This window comes from Scomber scombrus, chromosome 7 (genome assembly GCF_963691925.1).
Source record: "Scomber scombrus chromosome 7, fScoSco1.1, whole genome shotgun sequence".
NCBI classification, from domain to species: Eukaryota; Metazoa; Chordata; class Actinopteri; order Scombriformes; family Scombridae; genus Scomber; species Scomber scombrus.
Window position 1 is genome coordinate 14,700,235 of NC_084976.1, and position 26,821 is coordinate 14,727,055.

Consider the following 26,821-nt stretch of genomic DNA (forward strand, 5'->3'; position numbering starts at 1 on the left):
GTAGGAACCTTACTGTAAAGGTGGACACTTTAATTTCATTCTTTTTATTACTTTGATTTCAAATTGAATTAAATGTACTATTGAAATTGAAACACAGCGAACGAAGTGATATATTTCAGTTGATCCATATTTGTGTGTGTGTGTGTGTGTGTTTGTGTGTGTGTGTGTGTGTGTGTGAATTCAAGTTAACATCTAAAAGAAAAGGGAAACATCTTGGTTTATTCATTTATTTAATTTTGTGAAATAAATATATCTTTTCTATTCCCACTAAAACTTGCATTTGTGTTTTGCTTACCATCCTCCTTATCCGGCCTATGTGTGTGACATTAATGTAACTATTCATGTAATCTCAATTCAAGTAGTAGTTACATAATCAAGACAGTGACAGTCTTTCTCCAAACATGGGTGAAATGCTGAACCCTGCTTTCGTTGAAGATCAGGGTCCCTGAACTGCTGAACTCCATATGGACAATTAACCCTACGCATCAACTCAGCGAGAAGACCCTCGAAGATGTAATGTTCGAAAAAGCAACCCCATTGATACTCCTGCAACATTAGAGGTGCAACATGGAGGACTTCTGCTAAAACATCATCGTCATCTCTCTCACCACAAACCTATACGTGAAAATATATGAACAGGAAGTGAATCCGCAATGTAAACTGTGAGAATGAAGCCTGATGTTCATAGGTACCTTTTTGTTTTTGTAGTCGGTGTGTTTTAGACATGCAGTGTGAAGACACTTTTTTTTTGTTTCAATTTGGTATCAAGGGTAATCAGTGTTAATATATTAATAGTACATGCAGGGCACATGAGATGTCCTGTGACTTTGTGAGCTGTAAGCATCAACTGAGCGAAGACAATCCTGCAGGACACCTACATCAGTGATAAACACATACCAGTGCAAGGTACCAGTGCAAGGTATGGTAAATGTCATTTACTTGATAGAAAAAGTTCTCATCAACTGAACTTCACTTCACAGTTTTTACGTTGACATCTCAATGACTTTACAAATCTTTGGTGGCTGCTCTCGTGTTCTTTTTTTTTTGCACATACATCCTATGCATCAAAACAATAATATGTATGTACTTCAGGAATGACAACATAATGTAGTGCTTTGTAAGACTTGAAGAACAATTAAAGCGCCTCAAGTGAGTTTTTTGGCTCTCTATCATAAAATGTGATGGCTTGGATTATTAGTCAGTGGACATGAACTGAAAGAGGTCTAAGTTTCAGTGAAGTGGAAACAAAAATAAAATTGGAGAAGTTAGGATTTCTAAAATAAATCAAAATTGTGTAGCATTCAGTCAAAGAGGGAAGTGAGAGCAGTAGGCCTGCAATCACCGCATGAAACTGCAGCCAAAGCTAATAGTATAGACATGTAATATCACAGGAAATTGGGGACTTTTTTTCTTTTTTTGTAAAAGGCATTAAAACCTGAAAAATCATAGAGCTTGGGTAAAATTGGTTGAGACCACAGGACATGGTAAAAATCAATATAGAAATTAAATTATAAGAAATAAAAGATGATTAATTCTGACTTCCTCAATATCAAAATCAGATGAGACAAAAGTCTTTTTTTGTTTACACTGTGATGTGTGGTATATTAAAAGTGGAATGGAAACTAGACAAGTCATCTCTCACCAGAGGGAAATGACAGTGGAAAATACTTGTCACTTTATTTGCAAGTCTGACCCTGAGAGAACAGGATGGCAGCTCTGGTTCTTCTCTTCATTTTCCTGAAAGGTAAATATGTATTTATCTTCTCTGAATATCCAGCAGAAATCATTACTGCTCAATACATACAACCACAACAAATACGCACAGACATATATATACATTTTAATCTGCCCTCTCCTTTCCTGTGCATTTTTTTCTTTCAGTTAATCAAGCTCAAGCCTCATCACAGTGGACGGCTGATGTGCCATCTATAGTTAGAGGCCTCCCTGGATCCTGTGTGGTGATTCCTTGCTCATTTACCTACCCTGATCCAGGGAGGACGGTCACTCAATTCACTTCGATTTGGCAGGATGACAACAATAAGCTCATCTATCACCCTGTTGCCTCTAAAATCATGGAGCAGTATCGAGGTCGAACCAAGCAGCTGGGAGATGTCAAACAGAATTGTTCCCTGAAGATTGATCCTCTTCACCAAAGTGACATAGGGCCTTTTCATTTCAGGATTGAAATTGGAGGCTATAACACTTATTCTTACCTGCAGAACAAAGTCTCCATTACAATGATAAGTAAGTAAGATTAGCAACTCTCAACTGGCATCCTTAAAAGTATGTCAGTACCTTCATAAAACCAGAATTCTCTCTTTAATCTTTGATCTAAGTGTTGTTGCCATGATGTTTTCTTTTGCTTTTCTTGACTTCATTGCTCATTTTCTCAGATGAGTCATTAGTGAACAGTGTGAGGTCACGATGCAGCACTCAAGAAAATTATTCAGTAATTTGGTTACTTTTTTTTCAAAAAAACACATAGCAGCATTCACCACTATGGTTTATTTCCGATGTGTGTTTGTGGACTATTACATTTGTAACTTCCATTTAAAAAAGTCCAGGGACAATAAACATTTGTTGGTAATAATGTTCATAATATTGTAATTTCAACAACTATGTAAACTCTGCCCACTTCCTTATTTATGCTGACATAACAGATTGCTCTCCTTTTGCTTTAAATATCTTTGAAGGTACAACAGTTTCATTTCTCCAGAAATATGTATGCATTTCAACAGAAATGCTTTTAACCCTGAAGCTCCTACACAGACAGAAAATCTTTGAACTTGTGATGTGATTGGGGTGTAAAAGAGTTGAAGAGTTAAATTGGTAACATGAATCAGTAACTTTTAGAACACTGAAAATATATATATATATATATTTTTTTTTATGTCTTTGATCAACACCTGAATATAACTTTACCTCACCTGTTTTCAGTTCCTGTGTTGTATTTTGGTCATCTTTACAAAAAGACACAAGGTGCTCTCACTTCTTTTTCTACACAATAGCCTTGACTTTTCTTACCGACAAACTTGTCATATGTTGTTCTAGGTGAACTAAATCCCATCAGTTTCTCTGTGGTAGAGGAGGTGGAGGAGGGTGTGAGTGTGTCTGCGTCCTGCTCTGTGTCTCATTCCTGCCCCGACTCTCCCCCCGTCTTCACCTGGAGTCACTCTGGACAAAAACATTTCCAATCGCGGCAGCTTGTCGATGGCCAGTGGCAAGCAACATCCACGCTGACCTTTCAACCCAGCCGTGCTGATAACAACAAGCCTTTACAATGCACTGTAACATACAAGGGAGGAAAGCACCAGAACACATCCAAGGTCCTCAAAGTACAATGTAAGTGTATGTCAGTGGCGATAATAAGAGACAGTGCTGAAAATATGATGTATAAGTAAGTAAAAGTTTATTTAATTAGCACTACAGTGAGTGCAGAATTATGTTTTAAAAGACTTAATCAAGTGAAAATTGTTAAAGAATAACAAATAAAGGTTAGAAGGCATCAGTTAAATTTCTTTAAGAATGAATCATAAAATGAGATTTAAACCATTCAAACCATATGTTGTTACATACTGGATTCCTTTTTTCCCTGTGTGTAAGCTACTAACACACACGCACACATTAAATCACAAAATAAAAAAAACTCCCTTCATGAATCAGAGAATTCCAGAGGATTCTGCTGTATTCATAATGTAGGAAAAACTGCATCATGCTGCACCACTTACTGTACATGGTGAGATGGTTTCATGAAGACATCATCTCATCCAATCTGTCTACTTCTGTGCATCTTCAGTTGCATCTAAATACCTGCTTAAAGGACAGGTTCACATTTTTCAAGTCTGTCTTAAAACAGTCAGTATAAGCTCAATCTTTTCCTATAAAAGATGCTCTAGGTTCTCAGCTTACATACGTCCATGTCCAACGCGCTCCAGCGCTGTCAAACACTAGCAGTGGTCTAAAACTGTATGGCTGCATGCCTGAAACCGAGAGCCCCGCCGGCTCCAATAGCCAACACTAATATAATATAAGGTGCTGCAGTCACCTGTCTATAAAGAGGAGGCGGAGGTGAGAAATGGCATCAATTATGCATAGCCATGTCAGCAATAATTCACAATTTCATAATTGTTATCAATTTAACTCATAATTGAAACCAGAATTGTTCATGTTCATATCTCATAATTAATCAGATAAATAATAATAGTAAACCAGAAAAAATAAAATATTCATCAAAATATAAATCAAGCATTTGGCTCCAACAGTCAGGAACCCAAACAAACATTAAAATGTGTTTTTCTTTTCATAATCTGCCGTCTTGTTCATACTGACCATCAGAATTTCGGTTCATAATGTACAAGTAAGTGCACAATGTAAGTAAGTAATTGAGGCCAACATCTAGAAAAAACCTTATTATGTGCAATAATATATTTAAAAGTCTATCTGATACTTCAACCATCAGCATGTGTTACATCAAGTAGATTTCTTTCAACATTACCATATTTTAATGCCAAAATCCCTTTTTTTGTTACTAGTAGTCATTTGGGCACTTGACTATTGTTTTAAGACACACTTGAAAAATTGTGAACCAGACCTTTTATGGCTTAACAACTTTATTTAAAGTTTTTCAGCAATGGCTTTATTGATGGCAATGTCAATCAGTCACTTTGGTCCAGACTTAAGATCTCTTTTGGATGGGTTGTCATGAAATTTAGTAAAAACATTCATGGATGATTCCTTGACTTTTTGCATCATGAGGTTCACATTTGTGATTTTTTAACATTTGGATTGATTGCAGACATTAGTTGCATCTCAAGATGAATTATAATCATTTTGGTAATCCCCTGACTTTTCAAAAATATTAAAATGGTCTGGTACTTTGGTTTATGACTAAATACTCCATTCTCATCAGTACCACTAAAGGGAAATATGTTATAGGATATTTAACATGTTAAACAGTATGCCTGTTGAACATCAGCATGTTCTCAGTAAGGATGTTGCAATGCTGTTGTTAACATTTAATTCAAAGCACCACTGAACTGATCCTACTTACCTGTACTTTGTGTATATCTGAAGCATGATATATCATACTTGTGATACTTTTTAGATTTCTCAAAGAACTAACATCAGGCTTGATACTCGCACAGTACTTGTAAGTATCAGTTCATTGTTGGTTTGGCAGTGCACTTGAGATGTGCTGATAATATGTCCTTTAATTGCATGTTTCCATTCAGATGCCCCTGTGAATGTGAAGGTTGAATATAAATTAAATGTAAAGGAGGGAGAGGCTGTGAGGCTGAAATGCACAAGTGATGCTCGTCCTGCTAGCAGCTTTGAATGGCATAATGCCACTGGCACTAAAGTGCACAAGGGGGACATCTACATGCTGAAAAATGTCTCCAGACACAAAGGTGCCCTGTACTGTGTTGCAACCAACAAAATGGGACAGGGCAGATCAAGCCCTGTACAGCTCAATGTGTCATGTAAGTAAACAACTGAAAGATGAAAGTAAGAATTTGAGTGTGTGGGGGGCTCATAATTTCTAATCTACATTTTATGTCTTACAGATGCCCCTGAGATTAAGACCATTTCTTCCTGCTCCTCAGACGGGGATATGATGAAGTGCATGTGCATTGTAGAGTCCAACCCCCCCAGCAGGGTCCATTTTTTGCTTTCTGACAGAGTCCTGCAAAGCACCAAGTTAGAAATCCATGGCCATCTCACCATCGGGACTCTGCAGGCAAACTTGGGATCATTTGGATTCATCCAGTGTGTGGCAAACAACATGATGGGCAATGCCAACATCACACTCATATCAACTTTACCGGATAAAAGTAAGAAATATTTAGAATTTCAATAACAATCTGAAGGCACATTATACACACATGTAATGCATTTACATGTGTGTATAATGTGCCTTCAGATTGTTACCATATAGACAAGAGAAAAATGACACCATGTGATTTCTGTTTAAACAGATAAGATGCTGATTCCTTATTTAGCCATCGCGGGTGGAGCAGTCTTGATTCTGATGATACTAATAGCAGTGGGAGTGTTCAATAAATGGTAGGCCTGTACAGTAAATGTTTTAAGTCACTATGTTTCTCTATTTAGTTATGTTCTCAAACTATATTTGACTGCATTTGAAAAGAACGTCACATTTCAAAAAACATCAGAAAAACAATGCATGCTGTAAGCAATGTTCAGTCTGCTGTGTGTATGTGTCTGTGTTAGTACAGTGTGGAAATGTATGTGAAAATATCAAGTGAAAATGGGCACACGCACCTTTGATCACAGTCTTGCAGCTTGCATTTGCTTTTAGAGCATAATAGTATGTGCCTAGCATGGCACTTTGTATCTGTAGGTGTCTGTGGCTTGGAATAATGTCAACAGTGTTTTCAGGGTCCTAAATTAGATACCATTATTCTACCAGCAGGGGGAGATCTGAGGATGTATCTTCATCTCAAATGCACACTATTGACGTCCCTCAGTACGCTGTAACACCAAGGTTTTAAATATTTTTCTCAGTTTGGAATAAACAAATTATTAGTTTAAAACTTGCAACAAGACCATTAAAGAGAGAGTGTGTGTGTATAATTAATGTTTGTTTTTTGTGTTCTGTCCTCAGGAAAAAGAAGTGCCATGATGATGTACAGTACCCTAGCAACGATCACATATACGGTAACATGGAGGTATATGATGTTTTCTTTAATTCTCATGAGTTGTTTTTTTTTTTTAAAGTTATTATTTCCATGCATTAAAGTAGAGAGTAATTTAATCTTATTTCCTAAACAGAGTGAATGGGCTACAGATGACGATGCAATATATGCCAATACATAACATAAACAAGAACATTGCTGAATGCTTCAGCAGAACTGCTGCAGTGCCTCTATGTGTCCTCTCACTGATGTGATGATTATGTTGGTGAAGAAAGTTGAAGCTGTTATGTGCTATGTTCTGTACAGTACATTTTTCCTTAATGTACATACATATATTTTATTCATGATCATTTATGTCTGCATGTTTCTCTGTAGTCTAGAAACAAAACTGTTTTGCAGTCACCTGCATGGCTTGTCTCATTAACATTTATATACACGTGTGTTATAAAGAATCCCAGTTTGACTTGTTTATTATTTTACTTGCATGTTTGATAACTTTTGGTTTTTACAAAGTATCAGTTATCTAATACCAGCACACGCTGCACAATTTACACTGAAATGTGCCTTTTGAATTTCCTTATTTGCAGTAACTTCACTTTTTACAATGCATTTTTTCCACTGAATAAAATAATGCGTTGAAAAACACAAAACGTGTAGTGACTATGCCCTGTACTTTTAGCACAACTGGAGGCTAATGGATCGGATTCCTCTGACGTGTAAGCAGGTTTCTATTTTATTACCTTACATTAATTTACAATAAACAAAACAGAAAACAGCCCTTTGCTCCTGGGCACAGTCAAAAACTTTTTCTCACCATCAGCACACACCTGGCTTGATTGGCATGACCTTTATATCTGTGCCCAGCCGGCCTTTTACCATGCTCCCCCTAGCGCGTGGGAGTCGGAGTCTAGTGAGAGTCGGAGTCTAGTGGTAACAGAACATTCATACATCTTACTAACTACATATTCACAAAGGGCACTTTTGTTATAAAGAGATGTTTTAATTCTTTGATAGTGTGTGTGTGTGTGTGTGTGTGTGTGTGTGTGTGTGTGTGTGTGTGTGTGTGTGTGTGTGTGTGTGTGTGTGTGTGTGTGTGTGTGTGTGCGTGTGTGTGTGATTGGGTGGGGTTTGTGAGTGATTGACTGACTGGCTGGTTAATATAACCTTCCTCTTATGTTAGCTTTCTGTTATTATCTCTTTAAGTTAACGGGTCAGTTTTGTCTTAAATCAGCCATAAAGTACCCTAAAACAATTATTTATCATCCAATTTGTTTCTTACCTCTTGTTTACGTTGTTAGGCTTCCTTATCCATGAAAAGATTGGTTTTAATATTTTTTTAGTGGCCCCCTGGGCCTTTCTCTTGACTGCATACCCCTCGTTTTCAACATAAAAAAATTGTCAAATGAACCTCAAGAGAATTATATAAATAAATAAAAGGTGTTATGTTACCTGCCTATTACAGAGGGGTATTAGAACACATTTCTTAAATGTTCAAAAAATAATAATAATTTTTTTTATTTTTTATTAAAGCTACCCTTACCTTTGTTACATTTTTACAAATTGTTTTGTTTAGGTTAAAATGCTATTAATAAGGTAATGGCAATGTTAGAGAGATCCACCAGGCATAGAATCTAATCATTATTCCATTCTCAATTCTGTGAAATTCGATACGAGCGACCTGCCTGTTTACCCCCCACCCGGAAGAGAGTCTGTTGTGGATCCACGGCATTATAATACATCCATGATCCACGGAGATAGCCGTAAACAGCCAGTAGCGACTGACAATGACCGACAAAAGCAGGCCACGGCTTCTACCTCCAGCCGCTCCCACGGGAAACACACAAATGTTTATATATAGTGCGCGTTCACGGAGGGGAAGAGAGTGCAGGGCATAGGAGGGAGGAGGCGTTGTTGCTGTTCAAGTTTTTTCAAAGTGCTGTGTGAAATGCAAGAAAGGTAAGAGTAGCTTTAACTATAGTAACATCTATGGTGTTACTGGTCAATTTCGACCCATATGTATTTGCTTCAAGAAAAAGGCAAAAAACAAGTCTTTTTTTTTCAAAAATAGAACTTAAATACAAATACAAAATGATAAGCAGAACTAGTAATTATACAAAATGTAGATTTGCAAGGTCAAACAAACAACTACCAATCAAGCAAATCAAACCAACAGAAATTAAGTACCATAAAAAAAACTCTGTGTGCAAGAACATGCATGTGTATTTGTGTATTTTTTTTATTAATTTTTTTTTAATTAATTTTTTTTAATTATTTTTAGATGCATGTGTGGCAAAAACAGACACTTTTAGTGTGTTCTTTGCAGAGATATTTTTTGCAGGTGAAGTACAATGTGTTTGTCTTTCTGTCCTTATTGCTAGGGCAGACCTGACCGCTCTTTCTTTTAGAATCAGGTGGTCTGTGGCTGTTGTGGTTGATGTTGAGGCAGGGCTGGCTGAGGAGGATGCTGTCGCTGATGCTCTTCGTGTTGTTGTGGGCGTGGATGGAGTGCTTGGTGAGCTCTGCAGCTGTCTGACCAAGGCTGCAGTGGCTGGGTCTCGCGACACCCGTTCCCTTTGCTCCATGTGCGCTTTGACAAGGGAACTTCCCAGCTCCTCAAGAAACATTCTCCGCTTGTGTTCCACCCTTGGTGAATGTCGGTCCACAACAAAAATGCATTGTATGCAGACACATCAAGGATGTTGTAAAACACAACCATTGGCCATCTTCTGGTCATTCGCTGGCAAGTGTAGGTGGCAGTCACCAACTATAAACTGAATTGGCCTTACATACCTGTACTTGTCCGTCTTTATTTGTTTGGTCAAACAGGCAAAGAGAGAAGCCCCTAACTGAAGCTCAAGTGGTTGGAGGAAAAGCTGGCTGTGGGATGTTGGCTGATAGTGTGTTTATGGTTTCAGTTTTGGCACTTATTATTGTTTTATAATCTTATGTTATAACTGGGTCGAAACTGACCCTAACAACACAAAGGTCATAATTTTCACCAGAGCATTTTATAATTTAGTAAAACTGATTAATTGTTCCTTTAATGACAGACAGTCAGGCCCTCCATCTGTCCAGTAGAAGTCTCTACTTTAAAATGCCAGAGCTTGACCATCTCTCATTCAAAATTAAACCAGAGACGAGAAGGGACATCACTCTGACCTGTCTTGGTAACCAGATAACTCTTTAAGAATGTGTGGATTTTTCAGTTTAACATGTTTGTTTGTTTTTTTTGGTTAATTACAAACATTCATCTGTTTTCTTGTTTTAATTCACAGATTTTCTCATTACATATCCTTACATGGGTAACTCAGCATCAACCGGCTTTATCATTCCTACTCCTAAGAAACTTTCCTGGGGATGCCTGAAAGAGGACAGAATCAAGCTTGAGGAATTCTTGACACAGTACGAAGAGGATTTATGGAGTGTTAAAGAAAAGAAAGGCTTCTCTGTGAAAAAGGTCCACCTCACTCGCAGCATCTGTTCTGCTGACCTAATTATCCAAGACAGTGACAGTCCTTCTCCAAACATGGGTGAAATGCTGAATCCTGCTTTCGTTGGAGATCAGGGTCCGTGAACTGCTGAACTCCATATGGACAATTAACCCTACGCAACAACTCAGCGAGAAGACCCTCGAAGATGTTATGTTCCAAAGAGCAACCCTTGTGATACTCCTGCAACATTAGAGTTGCAACATGGAGGACTTCTGTTAAAACATCATCGTCATCTCTCTCCCCGCAAAACTGTAGGTGAGAATACATGAACAGGAAGTGAATTCAAACTGAGAATGAAGGCTTAAGTACAGATGATATCATTTTGTTTTAGACATGCAGTGTGAAGACACTTTTTTTTTGTTTCAATTTGGTGTCAAGGGTAATCAGTGTTAATATATTAATAGTACATGCAGGGCACATGAGATGTCCTGTGACTTTGTGAGCTGTAAGCATCAACTGAGTGAAGACAATCCTGCAGGACACCTACATCAGTGATAAACACATACCAGTGCAAGGTACCAGTGCAAGGTATGGTAAATGTAATTTTCTTGATAGAAAAAGTTCCCATTAACTGAACTTCACAGTGAAGTGTGCTGTTAATAACTGTGATATTTGCATTAATAATTGACCAAAGGCAATACTTAAGGAGGATTGCTTTTTACATTGACATCTCAATGATTTTACATATCTCTGCTTTAAACTTTGATCTTATATTATAACTTGCATTATTACACTTTACATGTAAACAAGTCTCTTGGACAAATACAGTCAACCTTTCAGCTGATACTGTGTTTTGCTTCTTGATTAGATTTTACTGAAAAGATTCACCTAATATGACCTAAGTGTACTCATTTCTCTGATGTTTGGTGACTTTGGTGACTGTGACTTTGTATTGTTTTTTTTGCATATATATTCTGTGCATCTAAACTATAATATGTTTGTACTACAACAAATGACACCATAATGTAGTGCTTTATAAGACTTGAAGAACAATTGACAAGCCTCAAGTGAGTGTTTTCGCTCTCAATGTCATAAAAACAGGAAATGTTTGTGTTCTGGCAAATGTCTGAAATGTGTATGAGATGTGCGATGGATTTCCTGGGCCTCTTGCAATAAACCACTTCAATTCTACAAGTCTGATTTTTAACCCTCTGAGACATGACATAGATTGGTGTTTTCCAGCAGGATGGAAAGAGTTAAAGTACGATCATGACTGCATCCTAGCTTGGGCGACACTCACAACACTGTGGCCACAAAAAGGTAGAGATCGTGTGTGTGTTAAATCAGTACAGCTGTACAAAGAAGCACGATAAAGAATTACCTTTTAACTGTACAATATGTAGTGTAGACTACAGAGCGCAAAGAAGATACTGCAGTGTCCCTAGAAGCTGCAATGTTGTATGTAAAGGTTGCGTGAGCTACTGTGTATGATTGCAACGCTCGACCCACTCTTAGTTGATAAGCTCAATAACCCGTGACTGCCGCTTCTAAATGAGTAGAGTTCCGCGTAGAAAATACTTCAATTACGAGGGAGAAGAGCTGAGCATGTGCATTAGGCATACAAAAAACAAGGGAGAAGTATTCCTAGATGTACAGAGGTGTGTAAAGTCAAAGAACTATAGTGCAGCTTCAGTAAATGGATCAGACTTATTTTTTGACTCGGAGTAGCTTGAAATTTGACATCAATTCGAACAATCTCAACTGTATTAATTGAACTGTGTGCTCTGCGTATTAAAATTAATGTAGGGGAGAGTTGTAACATGGGTTAGTTGTAACACTTTCAATTTCTCCAATCAGGAACAACTTACCAATCAACTGATTCACTCTTTATGCACAATTTAGTCCCTGTTCCACATGTGAGGAAGAAGCACCCTGTGGCCAACACAGCCAATTTTAGAATGTTGTGATAGCATTGTCTGCTATGTAGAAACTCTTCAAACTTAAATCATGTTAATAAGGTGTCTATGTAGATATCTTTCATGCAAGTTGTTAGTGCTAATGTTTAAGTGGTTAGCTGTAAAGTAGTTCATGGCTACAATCAACCTGTCAATCACAACGTAGCCACGCCCTAATGCATACCGTTCTTTATTGTCAAATATATATAAAGCAGGTATGGTAAGAGGGCGCCTCTTGCTTCTCCTGATGCCCATATAAGTAGAATCCGTGGGGTTTTTTTACCTGGCATTCACCGGAAATTTTCGAGATGGCGCTGCCCAGATCCGAAACTATTCGCTTCCTAGCAGCAGTCCACAAACCAATGGGTGACGTCACGGATGTTACGTCCATTTTATATACGGTCTATGGTCTGAATGCATCTAAATGCACCTGACGGAACCCTTTCCGCTTCGCCACGGCCCGACGTGCGCAAGGGTGCGAGGTCCCGCCCAACGCTGCTTGCAGCTTTAATTTTTTCTTTGAATTTCAGTTTGCCTAGATCCTGGGAGAGAAAGTCTAATGGGGTGTTTCTCAACATTTTGAAGAGAGCATTAAATGAAATAAAGGAGCAGCGAGAGTCCAACAGATCAGTGTCAAAATTGTGTGGCATATGTCATGTCACACTGCACAGATTCTGTAAAGATAGTAAAACATTGGAAGAGAAGTGATGAAAGAAACTTCCATGTTTAGGTTACCATAGTGGGAACAAGTTCACTGATGAACATGAGAAGGAATTGACAGAATATCTGATGAGGGCTGCCGATGCATATTATTGACTGTCTCCACTGGAAGTTAGTAGTCGTAGTAGTAAAGTCAGGGGAAAGTTAGCATAATGTGTACACTCACACAGAAACACACAAATGTTCAGTTGTTGAAGCTGGTGCACATTTGTTCAGTTTTATTACAATTTTCAAATGAAAGTGTAACACAGATGGACAGAAACACAGAGACAGACACATCCCAATTAAATGAAAAAGTAATTGTTGAATAAAACGTTTTCAATATGTTAAGTTTTGGTCGAAAGAGCTCAGAGCTACAGACAAAATTGTCAAAAATGTTACGACCACCCCCGGTTTCCCCTACTTAGAGGCACTACAGTTAATGCATCCTACAATTTAGTACTCTAGAGATGCATCTCAGATCAATTAAAACATTCAAATATCAATGAAGAAGTGGATAAAATAGGTAAAACAGTGGGAACTAAAAGCCAAAACACTAAAATTACTAAGTTAAGTTTAAATTAAAAAGTGTGGTGCTGCCCAAATCAACATGGCAGAAATAAATATAGAAATTAAATTATAAGTAATGATGAATGATGAATAGTTCTGACATCCCCGATATCAAAATCAGATAAGACAAAAGTATTTTTTAATTGTTTAAACTGTGATGTGTGTGCTATTAAAAGTGGAATGGAAATTAGATAAGTCATCTCTCACCAGAGGGAAATGACAGTGGCACCAGACAAGTGAGGAAATACATGTCACTTTATTTGCAGGTCTGACCCTGAGAGAACAAGATGGCAGCTCTGGTTCTTTTCTTCATTTTCCTGAAAGGTAAATATATTTAATATATAAAGGTATATACATATATATTTATCTTCTCTGATTATCCAGCAGAAATCATTACTGCTCAATACATACAAACACAACAAATACACAAAGACATACCTTTTAATCTGCCCTCTCTTTCCTGTGCATTTTTTTCTTTCAGTTAATCAAGCTCAAGCCTCATCACAGTGGACGGCTGATGTGCCATCTAAAGTTAGAGGCCTCCCTGGATCCTGTGTGGTGATTCCTTGCTCATATACCTACCCTGATCCAGGGAAGACGATCACTCAATTCACTTCGAGTTGGCAGGATGACAACAATAAGCTCATCTATCATCCTGTTGCCTCTAAAATCATGGAGCAGTATCGAGGTCGAACCAAGCAGCTGGGAGATGTCAAACAGAATTGTTCCCTGAAGATTGATCCTCTTCACCAAACTGACATAGGGCCTTTTCATTTCAGGATTGAAATTAAAGGCTATGACTATTATTCTTACCATCAGAACAAAGTCTCCATTACAATGATAAGTAAGTATGATTAGCAACTTTCAATTAGCATCTTTAGCAGTACGTCAGTACCTTCATAAAACCAGAATTCTCTCTTTAATCTTTGATCTAAGTGTTGTTGCCATGATGTTTTCTTTTGCTTTTCTTGACTTCATTGCTCATTTTCTCAGATGAGTCATTAGTGAACAGTGTGAGGTCACGATGCAGCACTCAAGAAAATCATTCAGTAATTTGGTTACTTTCCACACATTATTCAATTACCTAAATTTACATTACAGTAAATTTGCAAAATTAACCAAGAACCCATTTCAATAATTAGCAAACATATGAATAAGTATTGGTGCAGTAAAGGTACTTTACTATTTTTTTTTTATACCAAATAGCAGCGTTCACCTCTATGGTTTATTTCAGATTTGTGTTTGTGGACTATTACATTTCTAACTTCCATTTTAAAAAGTCCAGGGACAATAAACATTTGTTGGTAATAATGATCATTTAAGCTTCAAATATTGTAATTTCAACAACTATATAAACTCTGCCCACTTCCTTATTTATGCTGACATAACAGATTGCTCTCCTTTTGCTTTAAATATCTTTGACGGTACAACAGTTAAGCAGTTTCATTTCTCCAGAAATATGTATGCATTTCAACAGAAATGCTTTTAACCCTGAAGCTCAAACACAGACAGAAAATCTTTGAACTTGTGGTGTGATTGGGTTGTAAAAAATTGGTAGAAACATAAATCAGTAACTTTTTGAACACTGAAAATATATACATATTTTTTTATGTCTTTAATCACCACTTGTCTTTAATATAACTTTACCCCACCTGTTTTCAGTTCCTGTGTTGTATTTTGTTCATCTTTACAAAAATCACAAGGTGCTCTCACTTCTTTTTCTACACAATAGCCTTGACTTTTCTTACCGACAAACTTGTCATATGTTGTTCTAGGTGAACTAAATCCCATCAGTTTCTCTGTGGTAGAGGAGGTGGAGGAGGGTGTGAGTGTGTCTGCGTCCTGCTCTGTGTCTCATTCCTGCCCCGACTCTCCCCCCGTCTTCACCTGGAGTCACTCTGGACAAAAACATTTCCAATCGCAGCAGCTTGTCGATGGCCAGTGGCAAGCAACATCCACGCTGACCTTTCAACCCAGCCGTGCTGATAACAACAAGCCTTTACAATGCAATGTAACATACAAGGGAGGGAAGCACCAGAACACATCCAAGGTCCTCAAAGTACAATGTAAGTGTGTGTTAGTGGCGATAATAAGAGCCAGTGCTGAAAATATGATGTATAAGTAAAAGTTTATTTAATTAGTACTGCAGTGAGTGCAAACATATGTTTAAAAATACTTTGAACTAATAATCAAGTGAAAATGGTTAAAGTAGAACAAATCAGGGTTTAAATGCTTCAGTTATATTTCTTTGAGAAAGAATCATAAAATGAAACACTTGGTCCAGACTTAAGATCTCTTTTGGATGGGTTGTCAGGAGATTTATTAAAAACATTCATGGATGATTCCTTGACTTTTTGCATCATGAGGTTCACATTTGTGATTTTTGAACATTTGGATTGATTGCAGACATTAGTTGCATCTCAAGATGAATTATAATCATTTTGGTAATCCCCTGACTTTTCAAAAAATATTAAAATGGTCTGGTACTTTGGTTTATGACTCCATTCCCATCAGCCTCAGCTGCATTTTGCTTTTATTATCATCTTCCTAACACACTAAAGGGAAATATAATATAGGGTAGTTAATATGTTAAACAGTATACCTGCTGAACATCAACATGTTGTCAGTAAGGATGTTGCAATGCTGTTGTTAACTACTTACCTGTACTTTATGTGTATCTGAAGCCTGATATATCATACTTGTGATACTTTGTACATTTCTCAAAGAACTAACATCAGGCTTGATACTCGCACAGTACTTGTAAGTATCAGTTCATTGTTGGTTTGGCAGTGCACTTGAGATGTGCTGATAATATGTCCTTTAATTGCATGTTTCCATTCAGATGCCCCTGTGAATGTGAAGGTTGAATACCAATTAAATGTAAAGGAGGGAGAGGCTGTGAGGCTGAAATGCACAAGTGATGCTCGTCCTGCTAGCAGCTTTGAATGGCATAATGCCACTGGCACTCAAGTGCACAAGGGGGACATCTACATGCTGAAAAATGTCTCCAGACACACAGGTGCCCTGTACTGTGTTGCAACCAACACAATGGGACAGGGCAGATCAAGCCCTGTGCAGCTCAATGTGTCATGTAAGTAAACAACTGAAAGATGAAAGTAAGAATTTGAGTGTGAGGGGCTCATAATTTATAACCTGGTATCTACATTTTATGTCTTACAGATGCCCCTGAGATTAAGACCATTTCTTCCTGCTCCTCAGACGGGGATATGATGAAGTGCATGTGCATTGTAGAGTCCAACCCCCCCAGCAGGGTCCATTTTTTGCTTTCTGACAGAGTCCTGCAAAGCACCAAGTTAGAAATCCATGGCCATCTCACCATCGGGACTCTGCAGGCAAACTTGGGATCATTTGGATTCATCCAGTGTGTGGCAAACAACATGATGGGCAATGCCAACATCACACTCATATCAACTTTACCGGATAAAAGTAAGAAATATTTAGAATTTCAAGTATGCATGTGTGTATAATGTGCCTTCAGATTGTTACCATATAGACAAGAGAAAAATGACACCATGTGATTTCTGTTTAAACAGATAAGATGCTGATTCCTTATTTAGCCATCGCGGGTGGAGCAGTCTTGATTCTGATGATACTAATAGCAGTGGGAGTGTTCAAGAAATGGTAGGCCTGTACAGTAAATGTTTTAAGTCACTATGTTTCTCTTTTTATTTATGTTCTCAAACTATATTTAACTGCATTTGAAAAGAACGTCACATTTCAAAAAACATCAGAAAAACAATGCATGCTGTAAGCAATGTTCAGTCTGCTGTGTGTATGTGTCTGTGTTAGTACAGTGTGGAAATGTATGTGAAAATATGAATTGAAAATGGGCACACGTACCTTTGATCACAATCTTGCAGCTTGCATTTGCTTTTAGAGCATAATAGTGTGTGCTCAGCATGGCAGTTTGTATCTGTAGGTGTCTGTGGCTTGAAATAATGTCAACAGATTTTTCAGGGTCCTAAATTAGATACCATTATTCTACCAGCAGGGGGAGATCTGAGGACGTGTCTTCATCTCAAATGCACACCATTGAGGTCCCTCAGTACGCTGGAACACCAAGGTTTTAAATATTTTCCTCTGTTTGGAATAAACAAATTATTTTTTCCAAAACTTGCAACAAGACAATTCAAGAGAGAGTGTGTGTGTATAATTAATGTTTGTTTTTTGTGTTCTGTCCTCAGGAAAAAGCAGTGCCATGATGATGTACAGTACCCTAGCAACGATCACATATACGGTAACATGGAGGTATATGATGTTTTCTTTAATTCTCATGAGTTGTTTTTTTTAATTATTATTTTTTTCCAAGCATGAAAGTAGAGAGTAATTTAATCTTATTTCCTAAACAGAGTGAATGGGCTACAGATGACGATGCAATATATGCCAATACATAACATAAACAAGAACATTGCTGAATGCTTCAGCAGAACTGCTGCAGTGCCTCTATGTGTCCTCTCACTGATGTGATGATTATGTTGGTGAAGAAAGTTGAAGCTGTTATGTGCTATGTTCTGTACAGTACATATTTTCTTCATGTACATATATATATTTTATTAATGATCATTTGTGTCTGCATGTTTCTCTGTAGTCTAAAACAAAACTGTTTTGCAGTCACCTGCATGGCTTGTCTCATTAACATTTATATACACGTGTGTTATAAAGAATCCCAGTTTGACTCGTATATTATTTTACCTGCATATGTTTGATAACTTTTGGTTTTTACAAAGTATCAGTTATCTAATACCAGCACACGCTGCACAATTTACATCGAAATGTGCCTTTTGAACTTCCTTTTTAGCAATAACTTCGTCAAAGTGACAGATAAGGGCACAATTTTGCAATGCATGTTTTCCACTGAATAAAATAATGTGTTGGAGAAAAAAAGTGTTGACCTTTTTGTGTACTGCCAGAAAAGCAACATGGTCACTGTGCTAAATGTGTCTGTATGTATGAACCCATGATAGTAGCATGTTCACACACTCTCACAGATTGTATTCACTCATCCATCAATTAAACCAGTCAAAGTGAAAACACGCACACATGCGCAGGCCAATGTGGAGAGAACAGTCAGGTGGCTTCAGTTCACACTGACAGGAAGTTAAAGTGGAAGCTGGTGCCCTTCTTGGCTGATAGATAATAGAACTGCAGTCATAGTGTCACATTTTTTAAAACACACAAAAAATAAGTTATCGTAACCTCAGAGATCTCAAGTGATTATGAACTGTAAACCCGAAATGTACTTTTTTGTTTTGGATGCTTTTTAGCCTGAATTCCATATCCGAAATTATTGCACAACTACTGTGTCAGCCATGACAAAGCGCTTTATTTATTTCTTCAAGATAATGTATGTAGTAAATATCAGGAACTCCTCCTAACATAACACAAAAACCATAACGACGAATCAAACTCTAAAACAGTTTCAAGATTATAAATTTCTTGAAAATAGATTCATTATGGGCTGTTGTATTAGATTGCAGTGACTGTAAAAAGACACATTAACTAACAAGTGACCATGTAACGTCTTTACAAAAAAGTCACATAAAGTACAAGTATAAACTCAGAAGTCAGCACAGTCCGTCTAATTTAACTATAGAATTTTAAAAATAATTAATAATGAGCAGCATATTACTTCACCACCTGAAGAAACACAAATCTAGTGTTTATGAGCATTATAGGATCAGAATAGGCAAAACAAAAAAAAACTACCAAATGGAAAAAATATCCTCCAACTAAACCTGACGAAGCTCTGTGTATTTTATATGGTCAGATGATTTATTTTTTCTCTTCTTACTGTCTTACTTTGCAATGAGTTTTCTGTAGTCACTCTTATACTGTGTATCTAAGACAATAAATACACAACGATTAGTTACATTAAAGTAGAATTTAATGTTATTCAGACAGACAAAAAGAAGCAGTACAACAGGTCTGATCATAAATGATTCACAAGGTACGAGGTGATGAATAACTGACCATAAATGTGACATTGATTAGACATTACAGTGTGCAGTGAAATATTCTGTGTTGCTTAATTAACTGATTATGTTTCTTAATTATTAATAGTGTACAGTTTATACTCTGTAGATTCACTTCTTGTCCATTCAGCAGTATCTCTCATTCATCAAACCACAGCAGGATAGTATTTCTCTTTCACAGTGGGCAGGTACAGCTGTTAATCTGTATGAACAGTAAACATGACTAAACATAGCAACTGTGAGATATAAAACAACAGCTTTAAAATCTCATGACATACAGTATGTGACATGAAGTCATTTATCATGGAGAGTGACAAATTATATTTCAGTTGTGCAAAGGGGTCACCTCCATCACCATGTTTGGAGAATTGTGGAGTTCTTTGTCTGCTTCCCTCCTCTGAACAGCACTGTGCAGTTTAAATGCTTATTGAAGTCAGAGAGTCGAGTTTGAAAGGTCAGAGTTGACACTGCTTCCCACTTCCATTTATTCAGCCTCTTGGATCGGCGGGTGACAATTCCAGAGCGACTCCAGGAAAATACAGGGGGAATAGATGGACAGGAGTGAGACACGGAGCAGGAGGCAGTGACCTTGTCATCATCCACCTTCACAGACAGAGACGGTGGCGGTGGATCACCTGTTGGTTTAAATATTAGTAACTCATACAGTTATACTTAAGAATAAAATATCATAATCAAAAGAAGTTGGATGTATTGCCACAAAAATTAACAAAATATTATAAACAATACTCACGTACAACCTCAATGGACACAGTGTGTTTTGTGTAGGAGAAGCTTTTGTATTGTGGCATTTCTATCCTGAAATAAAATGGACCAGCATCAGTCTTCCGGATACCGTCCAGCAGCATGGTGCAGTTACGTCTTTGCACATTTCCCAGAAACTGGGTTCGCTTTTTGTACTCGCTGTTCAGTTTCCATTTTGGAAGATTGGTTGAGATGATCTTATTCCCTTTTCTCCAGAATCCTCTCCACCTGTTCAATATCTTTGAAGCAGGCTTGGGGTAGTTGTAGGTGCAGGGAATGACTACACAGGAGCCCTGCAGGGCAGGAATCGTCTTTGGTATGTCTGCTGTCCAGAGGCCAGGAGAGGACTGGACATCATGGATCACTAAAAAAAACACACAAAACAAACAAACAAACAAACAAAGATAAGATTAATTTGTCATTCAATTTAAGATTAAGACTTTAGTTCAGTTTCTTACACTTACCATGTAAGAGCAGAAAGGAAAGCCACAGCTTCAGCTCCATCACTGGTGATCAAGGAAATGTTATTTAAAGTTAAATAAAGGCAATAAAAGACATAATATACTGTATTGTACTGTTTATTATGTATTACTGTATTGTTTCAGATAAACCAGTTATTTACTCACCTCTGAATCCCTTTAATGGCTGAATGATTATGCCTTTAACGTCGTTGCTGGTGAGATGTGTTCAGTGTGTTTGAATGTCATATTTATAGTCTGGGTTTGCCCTTTAAAATGCGAGTGTCACCAAGTGTTAATGAAGTGGTGAGCACATAGTGTGAGTATTTGGTGTTCATACAGATACAGCAGACACTTAAAGACAGAAACTGTTGCAATATGTGATTACTCCCTTATTGTTTATCAATTTTTCAACATTTTACGTCTTTTAATGATTACAGAAAGAAATTCCACAGAACACTGAGTTCCAGTCATGGAAAGAAGATACATTTTGCTAAAGTCCAGATGGAAAATGTGAGATAAATTATAAAAAGAGCAGTAAACACAGGGCTGTTGTGTGGTTAACCGATGGTAACCAGGGTCATTGAGAAAACTGCACCTATTCTCACAGATCCAGCAACAAAGTCTGCATTAGATGACACACACTATCACTATCACTATCACTATCACGTGTTTCATCAGCACATGTACAATTTGCTTTTAGGCAATCAGTTATTTTTTAAGACTTTTAAAGGGAAATGCCACACTTAACGAAACTTTCTTTTTGAGGAAATACAAATTGAGGAAATCCCACCTCCCTTGCTGTCAAAGCACATTGCCATATTTTAAAAATTCATCTCATGCTCTGTTAAATGAATCATAAAACCTCACAAAGAAGAAATAATACTGGTGCTTTGGTTGCACATCTTAGAAGTCTGTGGTTTGTTCCAAGGTAACTTTACAGCATAGTATGTAATATGATCATCATCTAGGTGGTATTGTTTTGATAAATAGACTGCTTTTTACCAAAGTGCCAGACAATTTGCCTCTTACTCACCTGTTTGCACAATATAAAGGGCATTGGTCTAACCATGACAAGCAATTTAGGGTTTAGTGTCAAGGCCACCTCAGCATGTGGAGAGGAGGAGCCAGAGATCAACCCTACGAATACTGCACAATTCAACCTATCTGATGGGCCACACCAGACACGCTGCATTAAGTTTTTGTGGTTTGGGTACATGAAAACACCCTGAAAACAGGATGAGAGACAAACCGTGTGACGATGACAGACTCTCAGCTATGATGATAAGCCAGGGCCAAGTATGCAGGACATTGATACAACCAAGGTCCTTATTCATCAGCAAAATCTTTTCAGCCTCCTGGTTTGGAATAAAGTAGCTTTCCAAGTCTGACTCATTGGTTTATGGGTTTAGTTTTTCTAGATGATAATAAAGTATTCATATTCCTCCCTTATTACAAGATTATAATATGTGACACTAAAAAAGTATCTTTATTGATTAGCACACCAGCTGTTAACTGATTAATAATTTATGATGATGATGATTTCGGCAGAGACACTGGTGAAGGCTGTATAAAGGGCTACAGGTGCAAAGGTACAGGACATTATGAATAACACCAAACACCCTCTGTACAACATCTTGCACAGGAGAGCAATTCTGCCAGCGGGAGGCTCATCTCACTGCGCAGTAAGACAGAGCGGTTCAGGAGGTACCTGTAGCCATCAGACTCATACAATGATAACATCGTAAGATAGTGATGGGCACTGCATTCATTCTAAATAGTCTTTCCTCCTCTTAATATCCTTTTATTGTATATTTTTGTTTGATTTTATAACTTTTAGGTTTTTTGTATATATTATTTATAACTCCAAGGTTTTTTGTATATATTATTTGTTCTTATTTATTTATGTATATGTTTATTTGTGTATATGTATGAGCTATTGGATACATGAATTTCCCCTATAGGGATGAATAAAGTATATCTATCTATCTATCTATCTATCTATCTATCTATCTATCTATCTATCTATCTATCTATCTATCTATCTATCTATCTATCTATCTATCTATCTATCTATCTATCTATCTATCTATCTATCTATCTATCTATCTATCTATCTATCTATCTATCTATCTATCTATCTATCTATCTATCTATCTATCTATCTATGTATCTATCTATCTATCTATCTAACTATCTAGCTATTTAGCTATCTATAATGGAGAAGGAACATCTATTCTGTTCTTTGCAGGCATTCTTTTGTATTTATTTTGCACAGTACTGTCACTTATGGTTGTGTCGAGTTTCTTGTTTCACACTCAGCCAATGTAACTGTCACATTTAGTGAGGAAGTACAAAGCGGGCAATGATACGATCGATAATAATTCAGTGTTAACAGCACACTCATTTACCATTTACGCAATAACTGATTCTGCATTACCTCTATCTTCTGTTGTCTGTGTCTTAATAGAGTCTGAAAGTAGAAAACTGCATGAATACAAAGTTCAATGACTTCTGTAACTTTTACTCACCAAACTGAAAATAGATTAGGAACATCAAAATAAAAGTGGCACCTTTGCTACCATATTTCTATACAGCTGCTGACTAAGTTGTATCCACCACTGGCAATGCAGTGGAAAAAAAGAGTAGACACTGTACATCACTGAAGACAAGGGATGACACTTTTAACGCTTTATTTTCAGCACAGTCCTTAACTTAAATGTCATATCACAAATAATATTTTAGTCTCTGTATAAGAGACCAACTCAGGAAAAAAAACAACAAAAAAACAGAAGTGTCTGCCCCAGCACAGATGACAGGAAGTGAATTGGCAAACATGTTAAGAAAGACTAGAAGTAACTGACATAACCAAACCTGAAATTTGTCAGGTGAAGTTATACAGCTTTTAACTCCTCCCTAGCCTTTTGACTGGCTTTTTAAGATTTCATGCAAAAGTTCCACAGAAAACAGAACTCCAGTTGAGCTGTTACAAACACCTTGCAAAACTGATGTGCTAAATGCTTGATATTACTTCCTGCATCCTACAGTAGCCCAACACAGCACTAAGTTGAGCATCCTCAATGCTCGTTAAACTGCAGTATAATATAATAAAGAATATCATATGTTTGGCAATGGTCAAATTCCAATTTTTTACAAATTGTGTACTATCATGACACTGTAAAGGTTCACCAGATACATTTGCTAGATGTACCAGCTGTAAAAGCAGGTAAGCTGGACGAACTGTGAACCTTAACGCTTGTCAAGAATGTTTATTCTTGACAATATGTGACCAGTAAATATGTACGAACAAATACCTAAAGCTGAACTTTCAAACTGAACTGACTATAGTGAATCAGTTGCTCTTAGCAATGGCGCTCCCGTCAACTGGCGCTACCATTGTCAGCTCAGCTGTGATACACAGTACTTTACTTCCTTATTAAAAACATACAAACTGATAACAGAGACGATTTTGCCTAGAAACATAAAACATGCAAACATATTATGAACCATACAATGCTCACACGTTATAAATCCACAACAATATCTGGCTGGCATCTCACAAATTGTGCAGCCATAAATCATTTATCAGTAAATAAGTCATGATTGTAAGCCAGCTGTTCTTTGTTTTGCAGTGATACATAGTCTTTCTTTGATAAAATCAGGTAAGGGAATACATCCTTTGTTCCTCATGATAAGAGAATCCAGGCATCATGCATTCAACAACACGACACGTTTGCACACCCACCCAGCCACACACACACACACACACAAACACACACACACACATGCAAAACAATGCAAAATACAAAGATAGCTTTAAAGAGGAAGTTCAAATAGAGTTGTGAAATACAGTTTTTTAACTATTGAGAATAATCCATGTTAGCATAAATATTGTCCGTATGACCTATACTTTGATCCATATGTTGTTCCATCTGACCTGCGGGGGCCTGCAAAGACAGAAGTTAGGTCAGCTTTAGTTATCAAACGAGCATGTCTGAGCTACTATTAAAAACATTACGGAGTGCGGCTATTGTACCTCCAGGTTGATGTAGACAGGTTCATCAAAGGCCTTCAGTTCAGGTAGTTCTGTGTTGTCTTGTTTTTTGCCCAATTCTTTTCTAAAATGACAAAATATAACTATTTTAAGAAGCAGGACACTAAAAATAAGTGTATTTCATTTTCTGGTTGAATAACTGTTCCCTCTGGAGTCAAAGTTATCCACAAACATCATCAGTGTTCCCTGAATTGCTCACACACACATCACATACATGTTTGCAGTTTTATCATGAGACAAACCTCTTGGCCTGGTTTGAGGATGCTCTGCTAAAATTTGCGTAATATCCAGAGTCCTCCCTGGTAAAAGACTTTGATCTGTGAAGACAGGTTATTGCTATGAGGCATGTATGTTACTTTAAGTTATAAAAGAAATGTGAAAAAACATATAGGCCTATCAGTTTACCATAGCCTTATGATCAAGATATTTATCAAATTCATCATGTCTGTATGTCACACGAGGATTGTAAACACACAGCAGAAACAAAACTCTATTTGCTGGTTGATCTTAAAGAGAAATCACCTTTTGAGTTTGTAACAAACAATTCCAATGACAAAAATGATGATCAGACTGATCGCAGTGACTGGTATAAAGATGATATACCATGGTACTGAAGACGCTGTGAAGAAAATTAAGAATGCGGTGAACAGTGATCTTTTAAAAAAAGGACACTGAATTTCAGATTTTTAGCTTTAAAACTACCTATGCAAACATCAAACTTACAGGTTTCAGCTTGAGTAGTAGTGAATGGGGGACTTGTAATATCTGCAATAAATGAAGTAGTTTTCGACAGCTTTAATTATGATTATATATTAACCTGCTACACTTTTTCTTTTTTTTGCTTTTTTTTGCTTTTTTACAACTATTCGGTACAGAAATATTCCATGTAAGAATGAGATAATAAAAATGTATTACCTTGAGTTATATTTTGGTTAATAATGTCTGGTTTAACACCTGGCCAAGAGGGAGGAACATATGAAGTATTAGCTATGTATCACTTTACTCAAGCATGTAAAAATGATTTTAAATTGCAACTATAGTTAAATTCTTACCAGACAAAATAATGGAGACAGGGTAATTTATGAAACTATAATTGTCTTTTGCGATAATTCTCAAATAGATTTTTGTCTCATTAGCCGTGATGTTGGTGATCTCGAGGGAGCAGTTTCTTTGCTTTTTGTCTCCGACGAGCCTGGTCCTTCCTCTGTACTCCTCGACTACAAATGTTTTATTCTCGTGAAAAAGGAATGCGTTTTTGTCGTTGTCGTCAGTTGTAAAATTACTTGGCTGAAACAATTTCCAGTAAAGCTGAACATTTTCTGTACGGTGCCTGTCTGGATACTTAAACGTACATGGTACAGTCACATTTCCACAGCTTGTTGCATTAATTGTTTTGTTGACAATTACTTCCCATTCTAGACCTGTGTTCAAAAGCAGAATTTATATTTACTTTAGATGCATACTTCATAAGAAACACCTCAAAACAAACAATGAAACACAATAGGTCACCCACCTTTTGAATTAGAGACCAGGCTCAAAATGAGACTAAGCTCAACCAGGACCTGCAGCTTCATCTAATCCAAGAAAGACATTCTGAGTTTAACCAACATAATCCTGAAATCCTGACTAGTTAGTTCACTTTTACAACTCTATCAATTACTTCTGGTTGCCTACAAAGTACAACAATCTGCAGTTAAGGGCCATTCACTGTATAGAAGTAAATACTCACTGTGAGAGTGACCCAGAAGACGTTGTAGAGCTCTGTCATTTTACATGAGCAACATGTCTTAGATCTTAACATTGATGTGAAATTCTTGGGTGTGTTTCCTGTTGCTTAGCAGTGAATTTCTTTTTAAAAAAGGAAGTTGGGACAAAAAAGTGAAGTTTGACTGTCATATACTTGTCCTGTTAAGTTTGAGGGCAAACACTATACGGAAATGTATCAGTAAAGCTGTTCCTTATAGTCTGTACATGTCATTTTATTTAAAAATACAAACAGTGTACAGCATGCTAGATTTGAAGCTAAAGTGTATTTTTTAGGGCTGTCAATCAATTAAAATATCTAATCATGATTAATTGCATGATTGTCATGAGCTAACTCGGGATTAATTTCAAATTATTCATTTTTTATTATTTTCTAAATGTATTTTAAATGGATATTTTTTAAGTTTTTAATACTCCTATTAACATGGGAGTGGATACATATGCTGGCTTTATGCAAATGTAGGCTATGTTTAATATTA

The 26,821-nt window shown here is 37.0% G+C and overlaps 3 protein-coding genes across 6 annotated transcripts; 2 read left to right on the top strand and 1 right to left on the bottom strand.

Moving 5' to 3' along the window:
* The first annotated feature begins 1,623 nt into the window (after positions 1-1,623).
* On the top strand, positions 1,624-10,107 carry LOC133983787 (myelin-associated glycoprotein-like). 4 transcript variants are annotated; one of them, XM_062422979.1, is made up of 9 exons: positions 1,624-1,744; positions 1,882-2,244; positions 3,052-3,342; positions 5,232-5,480; positions 5,565-5,831; positions 5,976-6,063; positions 6,431-6,505; positions 6,626-6,689; positions 9,932-10,107. In XM_062422979.1, exons 1-9 carry the CDS (start codon positions 1,708-1,710, stop codon positions 10,019-10,021), a joined length of 1,524 nt encoding a protein of 507 aa, XP_062278963.1. In that variant the 5' UTR covers positions 1,624-1,707; the 3' UTR covers positions 10,022-10,107. The 4 variants fall into 4 exon arrangements, 3 of the variants coding, with proteins under 3 accessions (XP_062278963.1, XP_062278964.1, XP_062278965.1); XM_062422980.1 differs by lacking the exon at positions 9,932-10,107 and adding an exon at positions 6,793-7,353; XR_009925385.1 differs by lacking the exon at positions 9,932-10,107 and having other exon boundaries at positions 6,400-6,505; positions 6,626-6,657.
* Positions 10,108-13,983: 3,876 nt separating this feature from the next.
* On the top strand, positions 13,984-17,857 carry LOC133983389 (myelin-associated glycoprotein-like). The gene is made up of 8 exons (XM_062422459.1): positions 13,984-14,155; positions 15,087-15,377; positions 16,154-16,402; positions 16,492-16,758; positions 16,866-16,953; positions 17,321-17,395; positions 17,517-17,580; positions 17,682-17,857. Exons 1-8 carry the CDS (start codon positions 13,984-13,986, stop codon positions 17,724-17,726), a joined length of 1,251 nt encoding a protein of 416 aa, XP_062278443.1. The 3' UTR covers positions 17,727-17,857.
* A 5,334-nt stretch (positions 17,858-23,191) lies between these two features.
* Positions 23,192-26,385, bottom strand: LOC133983793 (myelin-associated glycoprotein-like). Its single transcript, XM_062422990.1, has 9 exons — positions 26,308-26,385; positions 26,092-26,152; positions 25,631-25,999; positions 25,494-25,532; positions 25,302-25,343; positions 25,101-25,197; positions 24,821-24,895; positions 24,561-24,642; positions 23,192-24,471 (listed from the first exon to the last, which is right to left on the bottom strand). Exons 1-9 carry the CDS (start codon positions 26,377-26,379, stop codon positions 24,385-24,387), a joined length of 924 nt encoding a protein of 307 aa, XP_062278974.1. The 5' UTR covers positions 26,380-26,385; the 3' UTR covers positions 23,192-24,384.
* Between the last annotated feature and the right edge of the window lie 436 nt (positions 26,386-26,821).